This window comes from Myotis myotis, unplaced genomic scaffold, assembly GCF_014108235.1.
Source record: "Myotis myotis isolate mMyoMyo1 unplaced genomic scaffold, mMyoMyo1.p scaffold_m19_p_3, whole genome shotgun sequence".
NCBI classification, from domain to species: domain Eukaryota; kingdom Metazoa; phylum Chordata; class Mammalia; order Chiroptera; family Vespertilionidae; genus Myotis; species Myotis myotis.
Genome location: NW_023416335.1, coordinates 182,324,359 through 182,351,332, shown reverse-complemented (window position 1 = coordinate 182,351,332; position 26,974 = coordinate 182,324,359). Strand labels below are relative to the sequence as shown.

General features: G+C 39.8%; 2 protein-coding genes across 3 annotated transcripts in view; one reads left to right on the top strand and one right to left on the bottom strand.

Annotated features, from left to right (window-relative positions):
• Positions 1-58: 58 nt before the first annotated feature.
• SPX (spexin hormone) lies at positions 59-12,079 on the top strand. The gene is made up of 5 exons (XM_036300773.1): positions 59-4,884; positions 5,087-5,144; positions 5,727-5,789; positions 7,348-7,431; positions 8,631-12,079. Exons 1-5 carry the CDS (start codon positions 4,858-4,860, stop codon positions 8,687-8,689), a joined length of 291 nt encoding a protein of 96 aa, XP_036156666.1. The 5' UTR covers positions 59-4,857; the 3' UTR covers positions 8,690-12,079.
• Positions 12,080-12,294: 215 nt separating this feature from the next.
• GYS2 (glycogen synthase 2) overlaps positions 12,295-26,974 on the bottom strand; it is a 47,644-nt gene continuing 32,964 nt past the window's right edge. For both annotated transcript variants that reach the window (XM_036300770.1, XM_036300772.1), the window contains 5 exons: positions 21,936-22,062; positions 19,831-19,926; positions 18,779-18,942; positions 17,026-17,106; positions 12,295-13,710 (listed from right to left, as the gene is read on the bottom strand). In XM_036300770.1, coding sequence (XP_036156663.1) covers positions 13,489-13,710; positions 17,026-17,106; positions 18,779-18,942; positions 19,831-19,926; positions 21,936-22,062 — 690 coding nt within the window. In that variant the 3' untranslated portion in view covers positions 12,295-13,488. The remainder of the gene's footprint in view (positions 13,711-17,025; positions 17,107-18,778; positions 18,943-19,830; positions 19,927-21,935; positions 22,063-26,974) is intronic.

Here is a 26,974-nt window from a genome sequence, read left to right as displayed (position 1 = left end):
GGAGCGCACTGACCACCAGGGAGCAGCTCCTGCATTGAGCGTCTGCCCCCTGGTGGTCAGTGTGTGTCATAGTGACCAGTCATTCCCAGTCGTTCTGCTGTTAGGGTCAGTTTGCATATTACCCTTTTATTATATAGGATAGCAGGCCGCCTCGGTGTCCCTAAAGACCCTCCTAAAACTGGTAGCCCTTTAGGAAAATGACTGCTTTCACCTGCTTGTGAAACAACTGGCCTGTGGGACAAACTGACCTTGGCACAGAATCAGGCCAAAGGAGGAGCTCAAACCCAATGATGTCATTCATACTATTTCAAATTCCTCTCTATTCTTTCATCAAAGAAGTAATTTGGATATGTTCGTATTATAATAGCCATATTGCCCAGGTAACCTAACCCAAGATAGGGGCTGTTTTCTATGTGAACACAATAACCACTGACGTGTAAGAATGCAGTTTCAACAACAGTTATTGTTAAAATGGGGCCTGAGCACCCTCGAGTCAACGAGAAAAATTCAGATAACATCAGCTATGCAGGCAAAATGGTCTCCATTGAATATGCCTATTCAAAAGGCTTAGGATCCAATTTGTTAAAAAGCCCACTGCCTGGTCAGCAGAGTAAATGTCAGCAGAATAAAACTGAGTGGTTAAATCCATCAACTTTTTTTTAAAATCAAATTTCTTAGCCCATCTCTAGGTTTAGACCTGTAAAAATCTTAAAATTTTGTGATTTAACAAAAACATTTTATTGGAAGTCAATGCCCTTTTAGAACAAACACATTCTGGCATGCTACTTTTGATAAGACTACAATATTGATAATCTGTCAAAGCTATTCTCTTCACTTGTGCATATTATCCCGAAAATGGCAGCATTGACGTCAAACATCTGCCTGTGAACTCATTAGCTAAACTGTTATCAACAAACTGCATTCATTTGTTTTTCTTTAAAATTGGAAATTCAAACAAAGTTTTAGTGGCAACTCATTTTCTTCCCCTTTATTAAACCTTTGTGTGTCTTTGGTGTGGAGAGAAGAAAAGGGCATTTTACTTGTTTGTTAGGTAACCTAGTAATTGGGTTTCATTTAAGAGTTCATTTAAATCATAAACACATGCATACTTGTATTTAGTTTATTGTTCTTTTTTTGGAAGTTGCTACAATCCCTTGAAATTAAATCCTAATATTTAAAGAAATATTAATATTTTGTCCAGTTTGGGTGTTAACCTTTTAGTCTTTAATTTTTTAAAATCTTTCCCCTCTCATAAGACAGTGGAAAACATTACAAGCTTTGACTCTTTCTTGTTGATTCTTTAAAGCGAGTAAATATTCCTCAAGTTTCTACTTTCTTTATTCCATTCACATTTACTAACCAAGCTCCAGTTTTCTTGTCTGCACATAACCATGAAGTCTAAATAACAAGTATTAACAATAAATCTTTGTATTAACAACAAAGATTTGCAGGTAGCATCAGCCCCTCAAACTTCAAGCCCCAACCAAACTCATCTGTTCTCTCCCCATATTCCAATATTTCTACTGCTAGCCATTTTCCCATCCACACAGACTCTAACGTTTACCTTTTATCACTTATCATAGCCTCTAGAGCTTTACTACTCAAAATGTCCAATGGTCAGTAGAGCAGCAGATATCAGCATCCCCTGGAAGTTTATGAGAAAAGCAGAATTTCAGGCCCCGCCCCACCCATACTAAATCAGAATCTGCATTTTAGCAAAAGTCCCAGGTGGTTTATTAATACCTGAGGACAGCTGGTATAATTTTTAGAAGAAAGGGATCATCTCTCTTATCCACTGTATCTTAGCATAGGTGGGCACTCAGGTCCTTGTTCAATATCTGTCTATATATGTAACTTTCAACTGCATATTGACATGCTTTGGATCCTATCCTCTTGCCTTCTATGCATTCCTTTTTGCAGATCTCTTCTGCACCATCCATGTATCCTTTCCACGGATCATCTCCATCAGCATACATGTCCCACAAATGGTCTCTTAGTTGTCATCAGAAAAACCAACAAACTGGACTGATTTGAGCAAGAGGACTTCATTATAAAGACCCTACAGATGGTAACACCATCTTGGAATCTGCTATAAGTGTTGTAGGCAGTATTTCCCCCACCAATTCAAGCTTACTACAACCCCACTGTAACAGTGTTTCTCATGACCTCACTTGCTTTCATCCAATCTCCAGATTGCTCATCTAGGTGAGTATATCTGATTGGTGAAGCCTGAATCATGTGCCCACATCCTACCTGATAGGGAGGCTGGGAAAGTGAGGATCTGGCACTTTCAGCTTCTACAATAGAAGAAAAAAAAAAAAAAGTCTCTGCTTCCCACCAAGAGTCCCAATTCCATAATTCATAATTTAGAAAATTTTAGGAATTCCCTAAAAGTGAAAGGGTTCAGATATTACTGAGCCCCCCCAAAAAATAACACTTCCACCACACTCAAGTATCTCATCTTTTAAAAAGATTCATTTTTCCTTTCCCCCTTTTAGTGAAATTCCTGAAAGAAGTTGTCCACGCTTGTCTTTATATCCTCATATCTTATTCACTTCCATCCCAATCCAATCTAGTTTATGTCCTCAAAAACAAATCCAGTATACACTTCTCAGCTCTCATCTAGTTTGACCTTTCAACATAATGGATAGTTTCCTGGATTCCTTGTCTCCTGGAATTTCTCCTTTCTTTCTGATTGCTTCACCTCAACTTCCTTACTGACTCTCCCTCTGCTCATTCTTTGCATATTTATTTTCATAGCTCTATCTTTGCCTCTCTTCTTTAACTTCATTCACTCCCTAAGTGTTATCATTCAATCCCAATCCTTTTCCTGCCTTAAAATTCATAGAATTCTTAAAATTCTGAAATCTGATAATTCCTGCCTTCAGAAAAATATCGATAGGTTGATGACCTCTTTGCTGAACTCTATAGAGTTTTGCATTTCCAGTTGCCTACTTCCCCCTTCTACTTGGATGTCTAACATACATTTTAATTTTAATATGCCCAAAAGACAGCTCTTAAGTTCCCTCTCTGAACTGCTTCCTTAAGAAGTCTCTCTAGCTTCAATATATGGTTTCATCATTCACCCAGTGTTTAAGCCAAAAACCTAAGAATCATCCTTGATTTATTTTTGTCAGACTCTCATATCCCACCAAGCTCTATTTTCTACCTCCAACCTGCACCCCAAATTCATGTACAGCTCTTCATTCCCTGCAAATACCACCCAAGCCTAAACCATCATCATCCCTTGCTTATTTTTTTCTTTCTTTCTTTCTTTTTTTTTTTTTATGCCCTTGACCAGTATCGAACCTAGAACCCTTCAGTCCGCAGGTCAATGCTCTATCCAATGAGCCAAACCAGTCAGGGCAAAACCATCATCATCCCTTGCTTATAACCATGTTCCCAAATGAACTGGCCCATTTCTTCCTCTCCAATCTCATTTCAAAGTGCCGTGCCATTACCCACACAACTTTCACTCCATTGGTTTCCTTCCTATTCCTCAAATAAGCCTACTTCTTTCCCATCCCAAGATTTTGCTTTACTTTCTTATGCATATAAATACTAATTCTCACTCCAACTTATCCCATCTCTGATTCCACCTTAACCTTCCAGACCCCTCCCTCTATTTTTACCTTCCTACCACTTACTTTACCTCATCGTGTTGCTTACTTTTACTTCATAATGCATTTAAAACGTCCTGTAATTACCTTGTTTACCTGTTTACTAGTTTAGAGTGTTTCTCCCCTGACTAGAAGGTAAGCTTGATTAAAGCAGAGACTGTGTCTCTTTGATGCCTGGCTGTGTCCCTTGAATTAAAAGGAGGAATGTCTAATGCATCGCAGGCATTCGAGAAAATGAATAACCGATATCAAATTCCATTGAGATTCCCTAACCTTTTCATTTCTGCCGAAATGATTCATCATTCGTCATCAGTGATAGCTTGTAGCTAGTTACCCAAACAAGTTTCCTTACTTTATTTAGTGTTGCTTGTGCCAAAACTTAATCATTTTCTTTGATGATGATGATAAAGAAGAAGAAGATGATGATGATGACCATGATGATGATACGCTGGGAAGTTAGTGGGAAAAACGGACAATAAGGCTGGTATTTTCAGAATATCTCCCAGTTGGTGTGGTCAGTACCTGAACACATGGTGTCCACCCATCAATCATTTCTCTACTTCCTGCAATTGAACCTTCCTGGAGGAGTCATCAGATCCTCTCACTCTGGAAGACTGACATGAAGTCCCCGGGGACTCCCTAACTCTCCTGAAGCCTGAAGGAGGGGCCCTTGATGCTAAGGTTTTAAAAGCCTCCCCTTCAGAACAAGCTTGGAAAACTCACAGGTAAAGTTATACCTTTACCTTTACCTTTACCGCAGGTTCTGGAAAGGAGCAGAGCATGAAGGCAAGTAATGGTTTTACTTAACTTTTAAACTATTTTATAAAATGCTTCAGAGCAGTTTACCTATTACTGTATACTTAATAAGCATTTTAGAGGATATTTAAATAATACTCCTTAACATATTAGACTCATTTGATATTACTAAGAAAAAAAATTCACTTATTCACACATTTGTCATTTGGATTAAATAATGAAAATATATAATTTTTTTTTTTTTAAAAAAAAAGAGAACTCTGGCGGATTAAAAGGCAGACTGGGGACCCCTGTCCCCATTCTGAGTATTAAAAGAGAACACAGCAAAAAGTAAGGGGTTGGTAACTGTCCGCGCGTCAAGAAAGAAAGCAGAAGATCCTAGAGGCGCATCAATGACTTTCTTTCTTTGATTGGTGGTTTCTTGTAGGGACTCAGAAGTCTGGCGGCAACAACCCTGGCTCTTTTCCTGGTGTTTTCTCTCATGGGAAATTCCAGCAGTGCACCACAGGTAAGCAAACGCAAAAGACAGATAGAAAGAAAATCAACCTCCTGAATGCTCTTTCCTTTTTCTTTTCTCTTTCTTTCCCTCCCTCTCCTATCTTTCTTTTCTCTGTTTCTTCACCCTCCTTTCCTTCCTTTCTTTTTGTTTTTCTAATAGAGGGCTGCGCAGCAATGTCTTATTAACTGCTTTTCTCTTTTCGGGGTTGTAGAGACTCTTGGAGAGAAGGAACTGGACTCCTCAAGCTATGCTTTACCTGAAGGGCGCACGTAGGTTCCAAATGCTTTGCTCTTCCGTGGGGGGGGGGGGGGGGGGGGGGTGCATGGGTCCATGGACTAGATGGAGAGCTGCGGGGAGGGGATAATATCAAGTTTGTTACCTTCAGGAATCGAGGTCAAGGTCAGCCCTGTCTCAGTTGATCAAGGGAAAGGGACGACAGTGGGGTGGGGGTGGGGACTGCTGTTGGCAGGGGAAGACTCTGGAATCCTGACCCTAATAAGGATTGCTGGCTCTTGCCACAAAGGACGACTCTGGGGCTGCCTGGGGAACATCGCACTGGCTGGTGGACCAGACCTGCGCTCCAAGGCCCACTCACGGCGTCGGGCAGGGGCGCGCGGGGCGGGCGGGGGCTCGCGACCTTCCTCCTGGTCTCTCTGTTCTGGCCCAGCCGGGGGTGGCCCGCCGAGAGCCCGAAACCCCGCAGCTCGGCGCAGGTCCTGGCCCGGGGCTTCCCTGCGGGGGCCGCCGCATCCCCGCTTCCCCGCCTGGGGGGCTGCGCGGCGCGGGGCAACTGCGGTTTAGCCCGATCGCCCCGGCCGGACGGGCGCTGAGTCCCGCATCTCCCTTTGCAGAGGGGCGCCGCTTCATCTCAGACCAGAGTCGGAAGAAGGAGCTCTCCGAGCGGCCACCGCCGGGTGAGTGACCGGGGGAGTGAACTGGGCTGGAGCGAGCGGACAGGGCGCACTCCCCCGGCGCGGAAGGAGAGTGTCTCCCCGTGGGGAAGCCGCCGCGCAGGGGCGGTGGGAGAGCCTGCCCGGGCCCAGCCCCAGGGGGCAGAGCGCAGGGGTGGGGGGTGGGGGCTCACGACGCCCCGCCTGGGCCGGGGCTGTCACTCCCAAGCTGGACTTGGTCGCAGCTGCCCAAAGTGCCGCTCTGGCCACCCCGGTGTGCAGAAAACCCGGGAGTTACCCAAGGCCTGGGGTTCAGCTCTGGGGGTTAGGAGGGGTAGGGGAAATTATACAGCTTCTCCCAAAATGTACTTCCCTGCTATGACAAGACCTTTACACAGTTTCCTCTTAAACATTGTATTGTTATTGTTAAAATGGTGATTTACCTAGAAACTTCAAATCTATGCCTCTTATGTTACTAGAAAGAGCTATCAAAATGTTCCAAACCAGAAACAGTTAAATGGAGGCTATAAAGAATGGTGCTAGGGACTGGGTTTTTTGTTTGTTTGTTTGTTTGTTCTTCATAATAAACCTTTCCGTGCTACAGGATCATAAATCAATGAATTTTGGTAAAATTTAAAGACTGAAATGCTAAAATTAAAAAGTATATTCACTTTGCCCTGGACAGTATGGTTCAATGGTTAGAGTGTCGGCCAGTGCACAGAAGGGTCTGGGTTCATTCCTGTTCAAGGACACCTACCTGGGTTGCATTGCGACCCAACTGGGCCTCAAATCCATGTGTGTCTTGACCACATCTCTCTGTCTCTGTCTCTCTCTCTCTCTCTCTCTCTCTCTCCCTCTCTTTCCCCTCCCTTCCACTCTCTCTCTCTAAAAAAAAAAAAGGAAATTTAAAAAGTATATTTATTTTGAAATAAACAAACTGTGTTCACCACCTATAGGTGCTCAACAGGTATTCATTTACCTTTTTCGATATTGCAGTGTAATTAAGCTTATTTACTTTACTAGGGTAAGCTATGTTTTCATTTGCTCCCAAATTAAAAATAGTGGTTTGTGTTGAATCAGGATGTCTTGTCTTCTGTCAACTTGGACTTGAAATAATTTTGAATATTTAGCAGATATGCATTCCTTCCATCAGATAATTGCCTTACGTGTGGCCAAGAATGTAGATGATCTCAAGTTGCTTTGGAAGGAATGACAGAAGAGGTTGTCCAGGCTCCAAGCAGGATCACATGTAAACCTTTCTGCCCAGACATCCCACATTAAGCTCTGAAGGGAGAAATTTCTCATGGGCTCCTTATCTTAATCCTCTTTGCTTTCATGAAATTCTGTGTCATCTATAGCTTACATTCTGTGATATACAACATAACCAATTGTAAGTAATGTCCACAGGAAGTGTGAAATGTTTCAATTTATAGAAATCAGTCTTCTGCGTAGGAACTCTTTGCTGAGGGATCACAAATCTATCTCATAGAGGTTTTTCTAGTGTCGTAGCATACTGGGATAGGATTAATCTATATGAATAGCTAAATACTAATAGGATCTTTATACATTTTTGTTTCTCCAGAAAGACGAAGTCCAAATGCCCGACTACTAACTCTCCCGGAGGCAGCAGCTCTGCTATTGGCTTCCTTGCAGAAACCACAAGAAGGTACAAGTATAGTGACTGCTTTCAACTGCAGGACAGAGAGGCTTTGATTACTTTTTGGATTCTGTGTTGAGTGCAACAAAGTTGGCTTTATGAATTCAGGTGTTTTTAAAAAATAATTAACATTTCCCGCCCTTACCCCCGAAATTCACAGAATGTTGACTATTTAAAGGCTAGTATATTTCTCATTAAAGTGAGTACTAAGAACATAAAACTATTTCCTTGGAGAGACTGGGGAATTTCATATGAATTACCCAGCCCATAGCCTATTGTAACCTTTATTTCTTTTAGAACTTTAGAACTGAAAGAGCTCAAAGTCCAACTTTATTATTCTATAGTTGAAAAACCTGAGGCCCAAAGAATTTTAAATAATCACAAATCCAACTGCTCACTATTAAAGGCTGAACCAAATGAGATTGCTGAAAACCAATTTTTCTTACACTTACGAACACAGCGGTTTCATATGGTTCACCCTAATAGATACAGGACAGTTCTGATTCTAAGCCTGTGTACTTTCACTACATTGGACAGCTTCTTCTAGGCCGGGATTAGATGTAATCTTCAAAGAGAGACATTCTGCCTGCATAGCATTAAAACTATTAGTTGAATTAAGAAACATCTTGATAGTGGATTAGCCACGGCTTTTGGAGTCTGTAGCAGTACTTGGTTCAAATTCTGGCTCTGCTGTGTTACTTCCCTGGTGACCCTGAGCTTAGTATCAATAGGTAGAATGGAATAATGATATCCACGTGCAGGATTGCTAAGAACCAAATGAACAAGGTATATACGTTTTATGACTATTAAAAATAGAGGTCATTGAAGGGTAATAAATAGACCCAGACTTTTCCTCCTCAAAAATTGTAATGATGCAGTATTTATGACATAATTTAAATGTTAAAATGTATAAAAAATACAGTGAGTAGTCTGGTGGTCAGGGCACAGGCTGCTGGCCCACAGCTCTGACGCTGTGCTCATGGAGAGTGAGGTGTGAAATGTGAGCTCTCTGATATGTCTCACACTGAGGAAAAAAATTTAAAACTAAATCAATCAAATCCTCTTTTTTTTTTTTTTTTTAAATTTTCAGTAGCAGAGTGCATGAGTTAACATAACTTAGGAGATTAAATATTTTTCCGGTGGTTCTTTTTTTTTTTTTTTAAACCATGGAAAGTGTGTTCATTTTATATAATTTTTTTTTCTTACAGCTGGAGAAGAAAACCTTGATCCAACCAGATTTCTGGATGACAGTCTGCTAAACTGGTGAAAATACACCAAATTGAATGCAGTTGCAGTTCTGTTCTTGTTGAAGACATGAAGCATGTAAATAAAACTTGTGGACTCTTTTTGCTTCATTTGCAGTCTTAGGAACAGGCACAGCTAGTTTAATTCTTCTAGAAGCAAAAGTAAGGTGGAGTTCCTAGCTGGGAATATCATTGCCTTTTATTATTATTATTATTATTATTATTATTAATTATTAATTATTATTATTGCTTCAGGTCCTTCTGTCTTAGATCACCTTCTGTCTTACTCTCGAATTTTTTTAGATTATAAGACTGAATACTCCTGATAGTGTTCTTTTTGTTACAACAGATACCCTCTTGATTTAATATTATTAGTTGTTGGTTTTCTCATCCTGTCACCCAACTTGCATTGTCTTGTCGTCACTCGACAGGGACTCTCCTTCTCCTTGTCTCCCTTCCCCACGTCCAAGGAGGGTGGGGGAAAGCATGGCAGGATGAGAAAGAGTAGAGTGTGATTCTCTTGGCAGTTCACCCAGATGTAAGTTATGCAGGGAAGGGGTGGGATGGACAGGAAGGAAGCCCTGTGATTGGAACACTCAGTGCCATGGCTGGGAGAGGGATCTTCAGTGAGGCTGGAGAAGCTTGGAGCTCCCCCTTGTGCTCTCTGGGATCTCCCTGAATTCAGTTTAGAAACATGGATCTGAAAGTTACTGGAAAATCAGCAGATGAGACACCCTCTGTTCCTCTGTACCCCAGTTTTTTAGAGGTAACCCATTTTCCATGGCTAAACAGACTCAAAGACTGCTTACTCCAATGGACTAGAACGCTAGGCTTCTTTTGACATCAAAACATTATGTAAAGACACCCTGACAAAGCATGGTACAATGTCTAATTTACTTCTTTTTAAAGTCAACTTGGGTTCAATACTATCTGAAAAATATATACACACATATACCTACAACAAGCATAATGATATATTTATTTGTAAACACAATATGGCCAACTTGTTAATTATTTTTGACATAATTAATTGAAAGTTGTCACTGATAAATGTCATAACTAGAAAGTATTGTTAATTCTTATTGTCATCAATATATAGCCATTATTCAGTAGCTGAAGAATATCCTTATGTGAATGCCTGTAATTGGAATTACAATTTGACTGTGCTAAATAACCAAAACCCTGCTTATAAGGTTTGTCTGTAACTTGTTTCATAATTGAAAATGCAACTATATTCATGTTAATGTATTGATCTCTGACAAAAATATGCTAGCATTAAAAAAATCTATGTGGCATCATAGTAGACACCTGTCATTAATTATGATTTGATTTTAAAGTGGATTTTCTAGACAGTGCATATATCCAGTTTATTGATAATTATTTACTCATCTGACATAGATTCGTACATATTGGCTATTTAAACATTATATCTATTCCCAGACCTTTTTAAAAACATGTTTGTTGATTTCTAGAGAGACGAAGGGAGAGAGGGAGAGAGAGAGAGAGAGAACAAGAAACATCAATTTGTTGCCTCCCATATTTGCCCCAACCAGAGAGTTGGGAACCAAACCTGCAACCTAGGAATGTGCCCTGACCGGAAATCGAACCCTCAACTTTTTGGTGTATGGGATCAGGCTCCAACCAACTGAACCATACCGGCCAGGGCTGTTCCCAAAACACTTTTAAAATCTATCTTATGAAGTAATTCTTCCAACAGTGAACTAAAACAATCTCAAGTATTTTGCCCCAAAACAGAGTTTTTATAAGCTGTCTACATGACCAGTTAAAATAATACCAGCTCCATGTATTATAAGTAGTTGAATTCTTCTGCTGTACAGATATGCTGATTAGCACAGTCATTGCATAAAGGCCCCCAAACCCAGTTTGCTGTAACTTTCTATTTCTCTTTGCAATCCTTTTTACTTCTGGTGTGTGTGTGTGTGTGGTGTGTGTTGTTTTTCAACACTGAAATGAACAAATGATCAGGGATCAACATTTTTCACATTGTGTGGCTTGGATTTTAAAATTGGGAAATACCTGCCTCCCATGCATGCACTACCTCACCTCCAGGTCGGACTTTGAAGCCACTTTTAGCACAGTTCCAGTTGCTCTTCCCCGTTTCGCCTCTCTATCCTCTCCCCGCTGTGGCTATCCGGGCATTGTTTACATATGTAACCTCCAGTGTGGGCTCTCAATTACTCTTTGTTTCCCTGGTTTCCCCAGGCGATACCTCCTCTCCTCCCACACCACCATTGGGATCATGAGAGGGAAGAGAAGGTGAAGAGGCCCTGACTTTAAAATAAGCTTTCAATTCACTTTTCATTCTTTACCTGGTTATAAGAAATGGAAGTCTATATCCTATCATCCTTGAGTTACATTATTCTACTTCGGCCTCAGGAGAAAGGGGAGTTGAGAAGGTAGCCTGTTTAGTCTCCTGATTCTGGACTGTAAGTTCTTTAGGAAGAGTTCATTTCTGTTTTTGATTTGATCTTTACAACTGCCAGGTGAAGCAGGCAATTGTATCTCCCATATTACTTCATAGAAAGTTAGGCTCATCCTATGAAGCCTCTTGGGACCCTCCCCGCCTCCCCCCATCTGGCCAGTTCCTTTTCTTAGTGCCCCTGTGCCCTGGAAAACGATTAGTATTGCACATGTAATATTTTATATTCTCGTCTATGTGTGTAAAACCAGCTCTGTTAATCCTAACTCTTACCATGGAAGGAAGTGTGGCACAACACAGAAGAAAATGTCTTGCTGTCAGCTAGTCAAGCACACGCAAACTACTTTCTATAGTTCCTGTCCTCCACCTGCTGGATACCTACATTTTTAAAAGCATCATTTTTGTACCTCTTTCTCCCAATAAGACTATGCATTTATGCACCTACTGTGTATTAGGCCCAGTGCTATACACAGAATCATCTAAAAGTCCTGTTTGCTCCTCATCACCAGGATTTGTTAATCTTGGGGAAAGGACAATAAATTACTGGGACAAGGGGAAGGAATCAAGTGGCAGCAGCTGTCTGAACAGAGGGTCTGGTGCAGGGTAGAAACTCTGACGCTGACACAATGCCACTCAAAACCAGGTGTTTGCAAATCAGTTAATTTCCATGTGTACTCTCATTTGTACTCATTTCTAATCAGAGGACTCTTCTTTCATTTTGTAAAAAGCACTTGAATTTGAAAGTTTTATATTATGAACGTATTTTATTATATAGCTCATAAGTGACCCAACCAATTACCAATCAAGAGTATCATTTGAATACATACAGTATGTCACTTTACCAGGGATATATTTTTATGGTTATTTAATAGTGAAACTCCTTTTTAATATGAGATCTTTCTGGTACTTCAGCAAAAGAGCATTAGTATTGTAATACAAGTCCATCTCATATTTTTCTGATCTCCCATGCAGACCTTCCAACTTGCTCTGCAGACACTGGGTTAATTGGCATCCATGGGGCATTATTCAAGGGTTGGCTTTAATTTATTGCCCTTTTTTTTTCTGAACCTCTACATGAGGCAAGCTTGCAACCGTCTTCCATTTTGGCCTGATTTGTTGTTTTATCTACTGTTCTACTTTTTCCTAACAATGGGGCAATGGGAGAGCTGGATTATGGTTGTTAAGCTCATCTTGAACTATCTGACCCACCATCATTGTTATTCTTCCCCTGTTGCTATCAACATTATAGCACTGAGAAAACCAAAACATTTTTAGAGCCTCAATTAGCCAACTGAGATACCAACCAAGGTATTCACTGTGATGTAAATAATACTCAGTAACAACACTCGGTTGTGAAAAAAAAAAAACAATCCAAGAGTGAGTGTAGATTTGTTTTTGCCAATTTAGATTTAGTTACATTTAAAACATAAAGATGCTTAATTACATTTAACAAGATCTCTATGCACAGCATGACTGTATTAGAGACACTGTCCTTGTTATAGACTATAAATTTTATTTTTAAAAGATATTTAAAAATGTTGTCCTTTGTAAGGCACTATTATGTAGCAGGTGCTTTATACATGTTATCTTATTTAAATGTCTAAAAGAATTTTAAACAAAACATTACCAATGAAAGTTAAATCTTTAAATATTGATATACTTATTCATTTGGATTTAAAAAATTATCATCTGTGGATGACTGACCAAGTTTTCAAATAAGCTTTCCTTTTAAACAGTAAGAAAATTGTTACAGTCAGATGCTACAGCACAGGTGGTAACATCTTTCTATCATTAATTTGAGAAGTGTCCTTGTAAATATGCATGAATATGTATCAATATTTGGATTTAGGATAACTACTTTATTATGGATTTTGATTGCCTGCAAAGCTAGATATAAATTCATGTGTTTGACTCGTGAAAATGAAAATAATCATTAAAGAACGAGTTATTTAAAATATGTAGGTAGTGCACATTCATGGCTGAGAACAGAATCTTGGGTGGGGAAGGGATGAGGGACCTATTTGGTAAGTAAGGAAGCTGTATAAATAATAAGCAAAGGCTTATGGTGCTGATAATTTAAAAAACTAGTAAAAATTGTTAGTGCTTAAATTAACCATTTAAAAAACACTTCCAGTCCCTCTCCTTTAATTAGCCCTCTTCCTCATGTCTAAATTTACTGGAGGGAAAGGAGTTTAAGAAAATAACTTGGCTTTTATTTTAAATGATAAAATCGCTATTCACGTCATCTCCACTTTTTAGGCAGAGAATAAATCCCACTGTGATTCTTAGAAGAAGGAAGTGAAACTGGTGGCATTGCCATGGTTTTAATAACCATTCTTACTGTGCTCTCACTAAATGAGCTCTGTTCCACCAGGGGGGAATTCAGTTCTTATATTCACCATGCAGCTTTTTCTTCCCATGAGGGACATGGCCCAGAGAAAATGGTGACTTAATATTTAACCGATCCCTTTCCGCCTCCTCTTCCTCATTGTATCTCTCGTCTTCATCTTCGTCTTCCACATCACTGCTCTGAGGACTGGACACCTGAGACCCTGTAGGAGAAGGTGGTACTGAGGAAGGCCTGGGGTATTTAAATCCCTCTGTCTGCCAAAGACAAAAATAAGATACAAGCATTATAACAACTTCTTAATTTTCCAATATGTAAACAATTTGCATTTTATAAAAATCATAGTTGGATTTTTTTATGGTTGAAGGAGAAATTATTTAATTTATATACAATGTCTGTCTATGTATAAAATTTTATCTTTAAAAGATAAGTTAATAGTAAATTAGCGCAATTAAGTACCTCCCACTTGTCTGTTTGGATTAATATTGAGATAGTATAAGGGTAACACTGGACTCCATCTTAGAGGCCTGACAGTGACTCCTTGCTTTCAGTAAAATTCCGTAGTTGAAATTAACCTGGCCACACAGTTGGATATTTTTTGTGGTCTGTTCAGGAGCTATTAATTTTTTTTAAATGAATTATTTTTTTTAATTGATTTCAGAGAGAGGAAGGGAAAGGGAGAGATAGAAACATCAATGATGAGAGAGAATTATCGATTGATTGCTTCCTACACACACCCCTACTAGGGATCAAGCCTGCAACTGGGCATGTGCCCTGACTGGGAATTGAATGGTGACCCCCTGGTTCAGGGTTGATGCTCAAACACTGAGCCACACTGGCTGGGCAAGGAGCAACTAATTTCGATTCTGGTACCAACAAGCTCAAGAGAGGTTCATTAAATAAATAGTTTTATTTTATTAATCATTGACTTGTGGCAGATACTATATATATGTTATTGTATTTAATCTTTGTAACAACACTCCAATAAATTTGTTTTCCACATTTACAGAAGAAAATGAAGGGTTAGAGAGGCCAAATGACTTGCCAAAGGTCATATAGCACATGTGGTAGAGCAAAGAGCTGAGACCAGCGTGAGAATCTCTCCAGAACTGTTAATCTCAGCTGTTACATTACACTGCTGATCGTGTTAGTCTCTATGTCATCCTTCAGATTTGCTCGATGAAATTGCAGGACATGGGCAACCACCACTACAAAGAATCCTGGAAACTGGGCCACTGAGCTAACTCTGATATTCCACCAGCTATTTTTAGTTCAGTTAATGAGAAAGTATCACTAGGTTTTAATCAAATTGTCCTTCCACCTAAGATTCATTGAGATAACTCATTTTATAAACAAATATTAAGCACCAAATATGGGTCAGGCATAATAATGGCACTGGGAAAACGGATGAAAAACATGATCCCTGCTCTCTTAAGAGTGTACATGCTTGAATGGGGAGACAAACGTAAAACTCTTACAGTATGTTACTGTATTTCAACTATTTTTATACATTATTATTATGTCATACTTGTACAGTCATTTCACATTTCAACACTATCTGAAAGCAACACAGAAAAACAGCTGAGTCCTGCACTTAGGACTTGACTCAGAAGAGATGCTCAATACTTAATAGCTAAATAAGCAGATTAATGAATGAATATAGCTGAATTACCTTCCACCTCTAAAAAGATAAGCACTCATTCTTTTAAAATCATGAACATGGGAGTGAAATTTGCAGATTGATGGATTTACAAAACACTTTCTCCTTCTCTATGGGCAAATTTCACCTGTGCTAACTTTCTAGGTCTGTTCTGGACACCCAATATAGGTGGGATATAAATTGTATTAGTAGACAAAATTGTTTATGGTAAAGTGATCCTTGATTGAGAGCTTAACACTGAACTTGGAGGATCTATAAATATTAAATGAGGATCCTTAGCTTTGGAGAATCCATGAATTTGATGAGTCTTGTAAGTGGGCATATTTTTGCAGAGGCCATGGAAAGTGTCTATGGAAATTGACATGAGATATTGGCTCCTGTGAGTCATAGAAGCTAAGCTGGATCTCATACCCAATGGTATGGTTCTCACCTTCTTGCACCTAAACTATCACCTGAGGGGGACGAAGACGTTTAGCTCTTTGACCACGATGTAGACTGCTGTAAGGACAATCCCACTGAAGAGAAATATCGATGCTGCCCTGCTCTAGGCAGTGTTTCCTATCTTGCATCCTTCTAAGTGAATCTGCTGCTAAGCGGCTGATGTTGTCCCATAAATATAGTGTCTGGTTGGACTTTCAAAGACTCCCTGGGGGCCACTGCTGAATGGAACATAAATGTCCATCCTGTCCAATCCCTCCTGTGGTGCTTGAATTCGGTCTATATTACTCTTGCCAAGCAGTCACCCTACATTTAAACACTTCCTTGTATAGCAAATCAACTTCCTGTGCAAGCAGGCTACTTTATTTTGAACAACTCTCAAAAGAATGGATGTCTAACGGAGCAGTTTGGAACAAGAAGGCCGAGAGAGATTTCATGAGAGATTTAATTGATTTCAGAGAGAGGAAAGGAGAGGGAGAGATAGAAGCATCAATGATGAGAGAGAATCACCGATTGATTGCCTCCTACACACACCCCTGCTAGGGATCAAGCCTGCAACCCGGGCATGTGCCCTGACTGGGAATTGACTGGTGATCCCCCGCTCCCCCAACTTGGTTCATGGGTTGATGCTCAACCACTGAGCCACACTGGCTGGGCAAGGTGCTTCTCTAATGATGTGAGTTAGCTGACTCTGCTCATCTTACACATGGCGCTGCCTTTAAATCGAGGGCTTCAAGTTGGTCTGATCTGTCAGTTCCTCTATTCTTTGCTTTGATGCGGCACTATGAAAAACTATAGTAGTTTGTGTACGTAGCTACTTCCAAATTAAAAGGTAGTGTTAAGACTTACTCTAGAAACACCAATCAGAAAGGATATATGCACCCCTATGTTCATAGCAGCACAATTCACCATAGCTAAGATCTGGAAACAGCCTAAGTGCCCATCAGTAGATGAATGGATTAGAAAACTGGTACATCTACACGATGGAATACTATGCTGCTCTAAAAAGGAAGGAACTCTTACCATTTGCAACAGCATGGATGGAACTGGAGAGCATTATGCTAAGTGAAATAAGCCAGTCAATGAAGGAAAAATACCACATGATCTCACTCATTCATGGATAATAGAGACCATTATAAACTTTTGAACAATAATAGATACAGAGGCAGAGCTGCCTCAAACAGATTGTCAAACTGCAGCAGGAAGGCCGGGGAGGGTTGGGGGGGCAGGAGGTAGGGGGGTAAGAGATCAACCAAAGGACTTGTATGCATGCATATAAGCATAACCAATGGACATAAGACACTGGGGGATAGGGGAGGCTAGGGGACTGTCTAGGGCGGGGGGGGGGGGGGGAAATGGACACATATGTAATACCCTTTGTAATACTTTAAGCAATAAAATAAATAAAAAAAAGATTTACTCTAAATAAGAAATGTAGCTTTCAACACCAACAAGTAATACATAGAATACTTACCGTTGGTGGTGACGTGGATTCCACATGGAATTTATCTGGAAACGCTCTGCTTAATGTCAAGTGCCTGGCATGCTGGTAATACTGTGACAGAAGACCGATTCACAGGTTAAAAAAAAATCTATATAGTTCAACAACCAAGTTATTATGTAAAATGTTTTTCTTTTAGTTATGAAATATATGTTTTTAAGTGACAGATTCTATTCATTCTAAGTTTGAAAATCAGAAAAGAAATGACAGCTTATGGTTTTCTTATTTATCAATGACTAGGTAAAGAAACACTACAGCCCGGCTGGGGTGGCTCTGTGATTGAGTGTCAACCCAGGAACCAAGAGGTCACCAGTTTGATTCCTGGTCAGGAATCGATCCTAGTAGGGGGCACGCACTGCAGGAGGCAGCCAGTTGATGAAGTTTCTCTCTCATCGATGTTTCCATCTCTCTATCTCTTTCCCTTCCTCTCTCTCTAAAAATCAATGAAATCATTTTTTAAAGAAATGCTACAAAACATGGGAGGGAAAAGCCATACTGGCCTTACTGAACTTCGAATTAGTGCTAAGGGGACTGAAACCACTGGGTTCATTCTACAGAGAAGCAATATGTGTGGGGGAAATGATGAGACCAGAATAATCAGACAAAGTGGATTTAAATCCCACTTTAGACCATAGGTAAGAAATGTAAGTCCTAAGAGCAGCAATTTTCAACTGGTGTGCTGCAAGAATTTTTAAAATATGCAATACCTGACTATTTAATCAAGGGCACTGACCTCTTTCCCCTTAGATTGTAATGACAACAGCCAATAAATATAACAATAGTCGTCCAGTTTGTGAATGAATCAAAATGATACCTATGCTTTTTGTCTTTTGACAAAAAATATACTTTTTGCTGCAGAATTTTTATAATTAGTTTATGTGTGCCACTAGATGAAAAAGGTTGAAAATCACTGCCTAAGAGCCTTATCATTCTGCTTTTATTATAAAACTAGAGGCCCAAATGCATGAAATTCATGCAAGGGGCTTGGCCCTCCCAGCTGCGGCCACTTGCTTCCGACCTCACAGTCCCAGCTTCGTTTGGAAGGTCGTCTGGAAGGTCATTTGGCTGTCCAATCTAATTAGCATGTTACACTTTTTTTATTATAGATGAAGACAATAAAATGAATCACCCATGGTTGTAATGAGCACTCTGCAAATGGCAGCATCTATCATTTGTCTGGGGAAGTTTAGCAGTATCTAAGCAGATACAATATGCAAAGGCAAAGTCAGTTCATCTTTTACTAAATTATCCAGTGCTAAGATATATGAGCATCTGGGTATTTATAAACCTACTTCATGAAAGAAGGTGTTTCCCTTGGCACTTGTCATTTTGAAAAACAATATTATTCCCATTACCCCTGAAGCTGAGGAATAAAATCAGATTATCTCTTAGAGTGAAACAAAGTAGGGATCTTGTTTTCCTCATCTTCATTAAATGTTTCTGCTTATTTGTAATGTATCAAGTTAAGCAATGACAAGAGAATGACTAGTAAAAATCAGTGTTAGATCCTGATGGACTGGCTGTTAGAGGCTCGGACGAAATGTGAAGAATTGAGTTTAGAATTTTGCACATTCATAATATGTAAAAAAAAAAGTACATGAAAAGTAACTGAGGTTTTAACAATTATGATACCGAGTTGACTTTACAGATTATGCGGAGGATCAATATGTTTGTGGTCCAGTGGAATTTTTAAAGGGTCCTCTGTGTTGATCACCAATTTGCTTACTCTGCCTAAGTATCTCCAGTCCAGAAGATCCGAGAGCCTCTCAGTTCGGTTCCTCTGGATAATTCTTTGGCGACGTGACTGTTTGCAAAATCCATAGAGAAACTTAGTCAGCTGATTGCAAGAATCATCTGGAGAGCGGAACCGCCTGTCAACAATGTAAATACCTGAAGGGCACAAAAGCCAATGCACAGGTAAAAGGTAGGGTTCACCTTAGAGCAATTCTTCTCCTATTTCTTAGGTTCTATGGCAGATCACATGAATGATCTATTTCCTAGCTCCCCATTGCCTCTACTTTATCCTTTCCCTTCCAAGGCTGTGTCTCTTTGATCTCCTAATGGTTTATAACTGTCACCAACCTGCAGCCAACAATTTTTTTAAAAAAAAATCTGGCAATATAGGGGTATTCTGAATCGATGATTCTCCCTGGGCTTCTCACTAGCCAGAATCTCTGGGGTGAGACCTGGGTGTCAGTGGTTTTTAGACGCCCCAGTGTTCCATGTGCAGGACCAGGGAATTGGCAATGTGTAGGCAGAGGATCCAGCCCATTGGAACTTGGCTTGTTGCTAGGCAACATGGACATAGAGATGGTAATAGGCAAATTCTCCAGCCATCTTAAATAGTGCAAGTGAATTTTGCTAACTTGGCATGGATCTTTTAAATAATTATGGTGACCAATATAGTTCTTGTAATATCACCTCTAAGACCATAGTTATTGTAATATCCCTTCTAGATAGTAGAGGGCCAAACCAGTTCAGAAAAAAAAAAGGTAAAGGGCAGGTTTATCTAAGTTTAACACTTCTTTTGCATTTATTTTCTGTTTCAATTTCATTTGTTCATTTAACTCCTTTTGTGGTTTGTATTTTGGACAATGTATTAAATATTAATAGCATTTTTATTCCTTCTATGGATGACATAATTAAAATATTTTATTGAACAAAAAAACTTTTTTGTTTAATCCTGTTAGGCTTAGAGTTGGACTCTGTAAAGACCCTGTGCTTTGTTTGGTTAAGTGTCATTTCTCTCTGGATTGGGTTAATGATGAAACATCTCACCGTAGGCAGTAGGATCAGCCACATGCTCCTGCATGAAACAGCCAAAGCCGGAGAGGTTGGTTGTCACACTGGGGATACCCATCACAGTGCACTCGGCTGCCAGGGAAACAGACAAAGGCTTGGCTTTAACCCAGCTCCAGTGTCCTCTGATGCACGCAGAGGAGGAAAAAGCCCCCATCTAGCTAGGAACAGCAATGTTTCCTTTGTGCCAGGCTCAGTACTACGCTCTTTACATGTATTAACTCATTTAATCTTCTCAATAACCACGTGAAGTGAGGCTACCATTATTTTCATCTTACAGATGAAGAAATTAAGGCACAGAAAAGTGAAATATAGGTTGCCCAAATTCACAAAGCCAAGGGATGAGGGAGTGGTAGGATTTCCAGCCACGTGCCCAACTCCAGAGACCTGGCTGGGAACGGCTACCCTATACTGCCTCTCTCAGTACTAGTTTTTTTTTTTTTAATATTTTATTGATTTTTTACAGAGAGGAAGGGAGAGGGCTAGAGAGTTAGAAACGTCCATGAGAGAGAAACATCAATCAGCTGCCTCCTGCACATTCCCTACTGGGGATGTGCCCGCAACCAAGGTACATGCCCTTGACCGGAATCGAACCTGGGACCCTTGAGTCCACAGGCTGACGCTCTATCCACTGAGCCAAACTGGTTAGGGCTCTCAGTACTAGTTTTGCTTTTCACTCCATTTCTACGTATTTGGCAAGTTAATGGGGTAGGTATATATTTTGGACATGTTTTTGAAATCATCCTCCACACAAATCTCTTCCACTTTCTCTGGTGTGCAGTGCACCCATTGTCTCTCTCAGTCCTCTCTCACCTTTTTTGGTCAAAATTTGTTTGTTTTTTGTTTTTGTTTTTTTTTTCCAGAAAATATCAGGTATGTCTTGTGAATATTACCACTCTCAGGGATATCTGCATTTTAACAAAGACATTGTATTTGATTGTGGAATAACTCTTGGTTGGCTAGTGGGGTTGGGTAAAAAAGAAAGAGATTTCCCCGTTACCCATGAAGTAACACAATTTAATCAGTGGCCCTTTCTCCTGCTCTGCAAGTATTTCCTCTTGGTGTATCTCTAGAGCAGTGATGGCGAACCTTTTGAGCTCGGCATGTCAGCATTTTGAAAAACCCTAACTTAACTCTGGTGCCGTGTCACATATAGAAATTTTTTGATATTTGCAATCATAGTAAAACAAAGATTTATATTTTTGATATTTATTTTACATATTTAAATGCCATTTAACAAAGAAAAATCAACCAAAACAATTCGCGTGTCACCTCTGATACGTGTGTCATAGGTTCGCCATCACTGCTCTAGAGAGCAGTGGTTTCCTAGTTTAGGATGGGAGGGGTAGGTGGAATGGGATTATTGACCCATTTGAGAATCTGATAAAAACTCAGGAAATCCTCCCTAGAAAAACTGTGCTACAATTAGATGAAACTTAACAGATCCTTATTTTTATTAAGTACTCATTAACACACAGGTAGTAAAATGCCAGGTATCCATGTAAGCTCAATATATGTTCGTTCGGTGAATTTAATGAAATAAGCACTTATATTCATTGTGCTTTCTCAAAGCACAAACTCTAATGAATACTTTCTGGAGTGAATTAGAGTTAGTGTCACATAAAATCATTATTCTTTAAAAAAATTAGAGATTTATCTAATATGCTAACACCAACCTTATAGCACCAGAGGTTTCCTTATTTCTGTAATTATAGGTCTGATGAGGAGTGGCCAACTTCCTTGGGTTAATTCAAAACAGAATGACTCATTCACTATGGAGTATTTCCCAAACTGTTTCTTTCATTTAGTTATGTTTTATAACACCTTACAAACTAGATATAACTCCTCTATCATTTCAAGTTAAGTTTAACTTTGTCCTATAAAGCGACATTTTTGCTAGAAATCTGCCATGAGTTATAAATCATTCTCTTTACCGATATTAGTGATCTCCCACATTCCCTCAGTCACTTAAGCTTTGGTTTTGTGCTTCTCTATCCAATAGTAAATTCAATGTCAACTTGGAATATCACACGATATGCATGAAATAAATTCCAAAACATTCCACATCTATACAGGTCACGTACCTGGAGTATAACCCCATGGCTCATAGTATGACGGAAATACTCCAAGGTGACAACCTCGGACGAACTCTTCATAATCCATGGGTAACAAGGGGCTGGTGGAGGATAGGAACTCTGGGTGCAAAATCACCTAAAAAAGGAAAATTCTGGTGAGAAAAAATAGGGAGAAAAAAATTAAAGCAAAAAAAAAAAAAAAAGGCCTACAGTTTGGTTATTGTAATGCTGTAAAATCCTTGTGTTCTAAATTCAGGGGAGAAAAAAGCCTGGGGGCTTCTTTTCTGTTCTCAACATCCTGTGTCAGTGTCTACTCTGTGGACTCTTTCCCTCAGACTCCAAGGCCAGGACTGGAGGATAGGGAGTTTGCATGCCATCGTTGTTCTCATGCTAAACTATATCCTCCAACCCAGCCTTTATTGGCAATAAAGGTTTTATTTTGTCCTCTAACTGCTTCTATTTCACTAAGGTCTTAACACAACCCAGAGTGGACCTTTAACAATGTCAGCCTCTCCCCTGCTCAAAATCCTTCAGCAGCCTCCTATTTCACTCAGAGGAAAGCCAGTGTTTACCACAGCCTTTAAGCAGTGGTGTACTGGTAAATGTTCAAACACCAACAATCAGAAGTATAAATATGTGTTTGTACATAAGTTTATTGTCAATTTTACTGATAGAAAGATAGCATTATAGTATATAATTTCCAAACTATAAAAATGTACGTGCAAAAAATCTGCACACAAATGTCTATTATCAAATGTATTCATAATTGTTAAAACGTAGAAGCAACCAAGATGTTCTTAAGTGGGTGAAAGGATTAATAAACTATGGTACATCCAGATGATGGAAGGTGTGCTATCAAGCCATGAAAATCCATGAAGGAACCTTAAATGCATATTACGAAGTGAAAGAAGCTAATTTGAAAAGGTCACATACTATATGTTTCCAGCTGTATAACACTCTAGGAAAGGCAAAACTATACAGACAGTAAAAATATCAGTGGTTAGCAGGCGATAGGAGGGAGAGAGAAATAGATAGTGCACAGAGGATTTTTAGAACAGTGAACTATCCTATACCATAGATAGATAGATAGATAGATAGATAGATAGATAGATAGATATGCCTAAGCAATCATTAGGATAGGTCAACCGAATGCCGAATGACCGGCCGGTAGCAATGATGTGCACTGACCACCAGGGGGCATACACTCAATGCAGGAGCTGCCCCCTGTGGTCAGTGCCCTCCCATAGCCAACCTCCCGTGGTCCCTCCCCACAGCCAGCTGACTCTGATTGACTCTGATCAGCCTCGATTGCTGGCCAGGCCAAGGGACCCCACCCGTGCATGAATTCGTGCACCAGGCCTCTAGTGATACTATAATGGTGAATACATGTCATTATACACTTATCAAAAACACATAGAAGGTACAACGCCAGGAGTGAATCCTAATGTAAACTATGGATCTTTGGTGATAGTGATGTGTAAATGTAGGCTCATCATAACAAATATATCTCTGTGGTTGGGATGTTGATAGTGTGTATGTGTGTGTGGTGGGGGGATTGTGCATGCTTGCGGGAAGATGATCTATGAGAACTCTCTATACTTTGTGCTAAATTTTCTGTGAACCTAAAACTACTCTAAAAAATAAAGTCTATTAAAAAAACATATAGACCTGGCCAGTGTGGTTGCTCAGTGGTTTGAGCATTGTCCTGTACACCAAAAGGTAGGGGGCTCAATTCCCTGTCAGGGCACACATCCTGGTTGTGGGTTCCTTCTCTGATTGGGGCTCGGGCAGGAAGCAACCGAACAATGTTTCTCTCTCTTTCTCTCTCTCTAAAATAAAATTTCTAAAAAGTTAAAGAAATATATACACATATATAATACATATATAATACTCTTCATTGTTAATTCTATATAAATTAATTATAACATAATGCTTTTGTTGACTTTTTAGAAAATCTTGTATTCATTACCGACTTATGGTTTTAACTGATGACTGAATATATTTCTTTTTTTTTAAAATATATTTTACTGATTTTTTACAGAGAGGAAGGGAGAGGGAAAGGAATACAGAGTTAGAAACATCGATGAGAGAGAAACATTGATTCAGCTGCCTCTTGCACGCCCCCTACTGGGGATGTGCCCGCAACCCAGGTACATGCCCTTGACCGGAATCGAACCTGGGACCCTTTAGTCCACAGGCTGACGCTCTATCCGCTGAGCCAAACCGGTTAGGGCCTGAATATATTTCTGACATAAATGTTGGTTGATTTCTTTGTTAAGGAGCAAGAGGAAGAGTGAAATATAGAGATGTATCTCAGAATTTCACAGGTTCATCAATGGCATGAGTGACTTCTTTGTTGAATTGGATATTTTTTATAATGGAAAAGTATTTCCTCATATTTATGTGTCACAATGCAATGACTACAGACACAACACCCATTTTAGTTTTATCTGCATTATTAACATTTCTCTACCACTTTCTTAAATCTATACAATCAATACATAAAGACATGATGTGTAGTGTTCACCTATTTTCACTCCATAAATACTCCATCATGGCCAGTTTCAGGCTACCAATGAGATCTCACTGATCTGGGTCATAAATAACCCCAAGGGCATAGGTAATAGTAAAATGTGGTAAACAATTAGAATGCGATGGGTTTTGAGCATTACTTTTCTTTTACTGTAATTAATTTATTTTTACATTTATATAATTTAATTTTTACCAATGGCTATGTTTAAAACTAGTTCACAAAATGTAACAATTGGCTCTTGTCCACTGGTATGAGCCTGTTCTGCGACTGCACAGCCTGTAACGTTCTGCTAAGGTGAAGACAAGACAGCATGGCTATAAATGAAAAGTTGAATAGAATAGCTATCTGGTCCTTGAATGAATGGATTCTCCTATTCCTTCTTTATTAAAGTTCTCACTGAACTATTATTAGGTTATAATAGCATACTTCCCTCATATACCTAAGTATTATTTAAAATAAAATCTGATTTTAAAGTGCTGGAATCAATCATACATATATATAGTTTTATAATATAATAATATATTTAATATAATATATAATTAAATAGTATAATCCTATATAATAAAAGGCTAATATGCAAATTGATCCTAACGGCCAAACGACCAGAAATGAGCAGTCACCATGACGCACACTGACCACCAGGGGGCAGATGCTCAACGCAGTAGCTGCCTCCTGGTGGTCAGTGTGCTCCACTCAGCCACAAACTGGGCTGATAGCCGCGAATGCAGCAGCAGTGGTGGTAGCCTCTCCTGCCTCCGTGGTAGCGCTAAGGATGTATGACTGATGGCTTAGGCACAGTCCCCCAGGGAATGGGCCTAAGCTGGCAGGCAGACATCCCCTGAGGAGTCCTGGACTATGAGAGGGTGGAGGCCAGGCTGAGGGACCCCCCAGCCTCTAGTTAACAATATAACATTTAATGACAGTATAATAGAATATACTTAATATGAGATGTAATTAATATATGTTTATATTATTTTATATATAACTAGAGGCCCAGTGCACGAAATTCGTGCACTGGGGGGGGGTTGTTCCCCAGCCTGGCCTGTACCCTCTCACAGTGAGGGAGCCCCGCAATCAATCTCCCCAAAGAGGTAGGCCCCAGCCACCCATCTGGGCTCCTCAAAGGATTGCCCCAAAGAGGTAGGCCGGAGCCAGGGGTCCCACCTCTGCGCTGTGCACATAGCGTCAAGTCCCCACCCACCCATGCGCAACTCGCTGTGCACACAGCCCCACCCACCCACGTGCGCCCGCTGCACATGCAGCCTCCTGGTGATGGATTGTTAGGGCGTGAGGGCATCATGGCGTGAGGGCATGACAACCACATAAGCTTTTATTAGTATAGATAATATATATAATATATAGTAGTGCCTTATAAAAGGGGGAGAGATCCCTGGCCCCTTCCCCCATGTGAGGACACAGTAAAAAGTCTCCACCTATGGACCAGAAAGGGGGCCTTCACAAGAACTCAACCGCACTAGCAACTTGATCTTGGACCTCCTAGCTTACAGGATTGAAATAAATGTCTGTTGTTTATAAGTCACCCATTCAGTCATATTTTGCTAGTAGCCTGAATGGACTAAGACAGTTGCCCTCTGTTTAACTTATTTAACTCATGTCCTTCCACTGCCACTCCCTCCGTGCACAGACACCCACCTCACTGCATCTGGTTCCACAGCTGGGCTGCTCCCCACTGTGTGGACCTTCCCCGTGTTTGGGCTCTGACTCCTTTCTCTGGACTACTGGTCAGTGTAGACGCCTGCCTTATGTTGCCTCACCTAATGGCTTTAGAACTGAATTGTTTAGGAAGGGAAAGGAAAAGAGAAAAAGAGGGAAAAGAAACTTCACTTTAACAAGCACACTACACTTTTTTTTAATATATATATATATTTTATAATATATTTTATTGATTTTTTACAGAGAGGAAGGGAGAGGGATAGAGAGTTAGAAACATCGATGAGAGAGGAACATCAATCAGCCGCCTCCTGCACACCCCCTACTGGGGATGTGCCCGCAACCTAGGTACATGCCCTTGACCAGAATCGAACCTGGGACCCTTCAGTCCGCAGGCCGACGCTCTATCCACTGAGCCAAACCAGTTAGGGTCACTTTTTATTTTTTATTCACAGAATAAGTCTATATTCTTCCAAAGAGATTACTTTGAAAAAAACCCTAATTTGGATATATAGAAATACTGATAACATTAGTTGTATATAATACTTTATACATTATAAATAATATTCTTTGCAACATTGTGAGATGAGTAGAATAGACATTCTCAATGTCCTAATTTTAGAAGTAAGGGAACTAAGACTTTACAGGCATTAATTTTATATATATATATATATCAGTAAATTCATAAATAGGAGATATGTTAAACTTAAGAGTAAATAAAATGGTAATTGTCCAAAACCAGTACCATAAAAATGATTTATTCAATCACAAGAATAGCACATTGGTAAAGTAAAAATGGATAAGATATTTTTTCTAGAAAGCATGATTTGAGTTTCTATTATTA

Bases quoted from the DNA above. Each gene is read 5' to 3' on its own strand.
- SPX (XM_036300773.1), top strand. From the start codon at position 4,858: ATGGGAAATTCCAGCAGTGCACCACAG. The intron at 5,790-7,347 runs GTGAGTGACCGG...TTGTTTCTCCAG, and splicing joins CTCCGAGCGGCCACCGCCGG to AAAGACGAAGTCCAAATGCC. The intron at 7,432-8,630 runs GTACAAGTATAG...TTTTTCTTACAG, and splicing joins CTTGCAGAAACCACAAGAAG to CTGGAGAAGAAAACCTTGAT.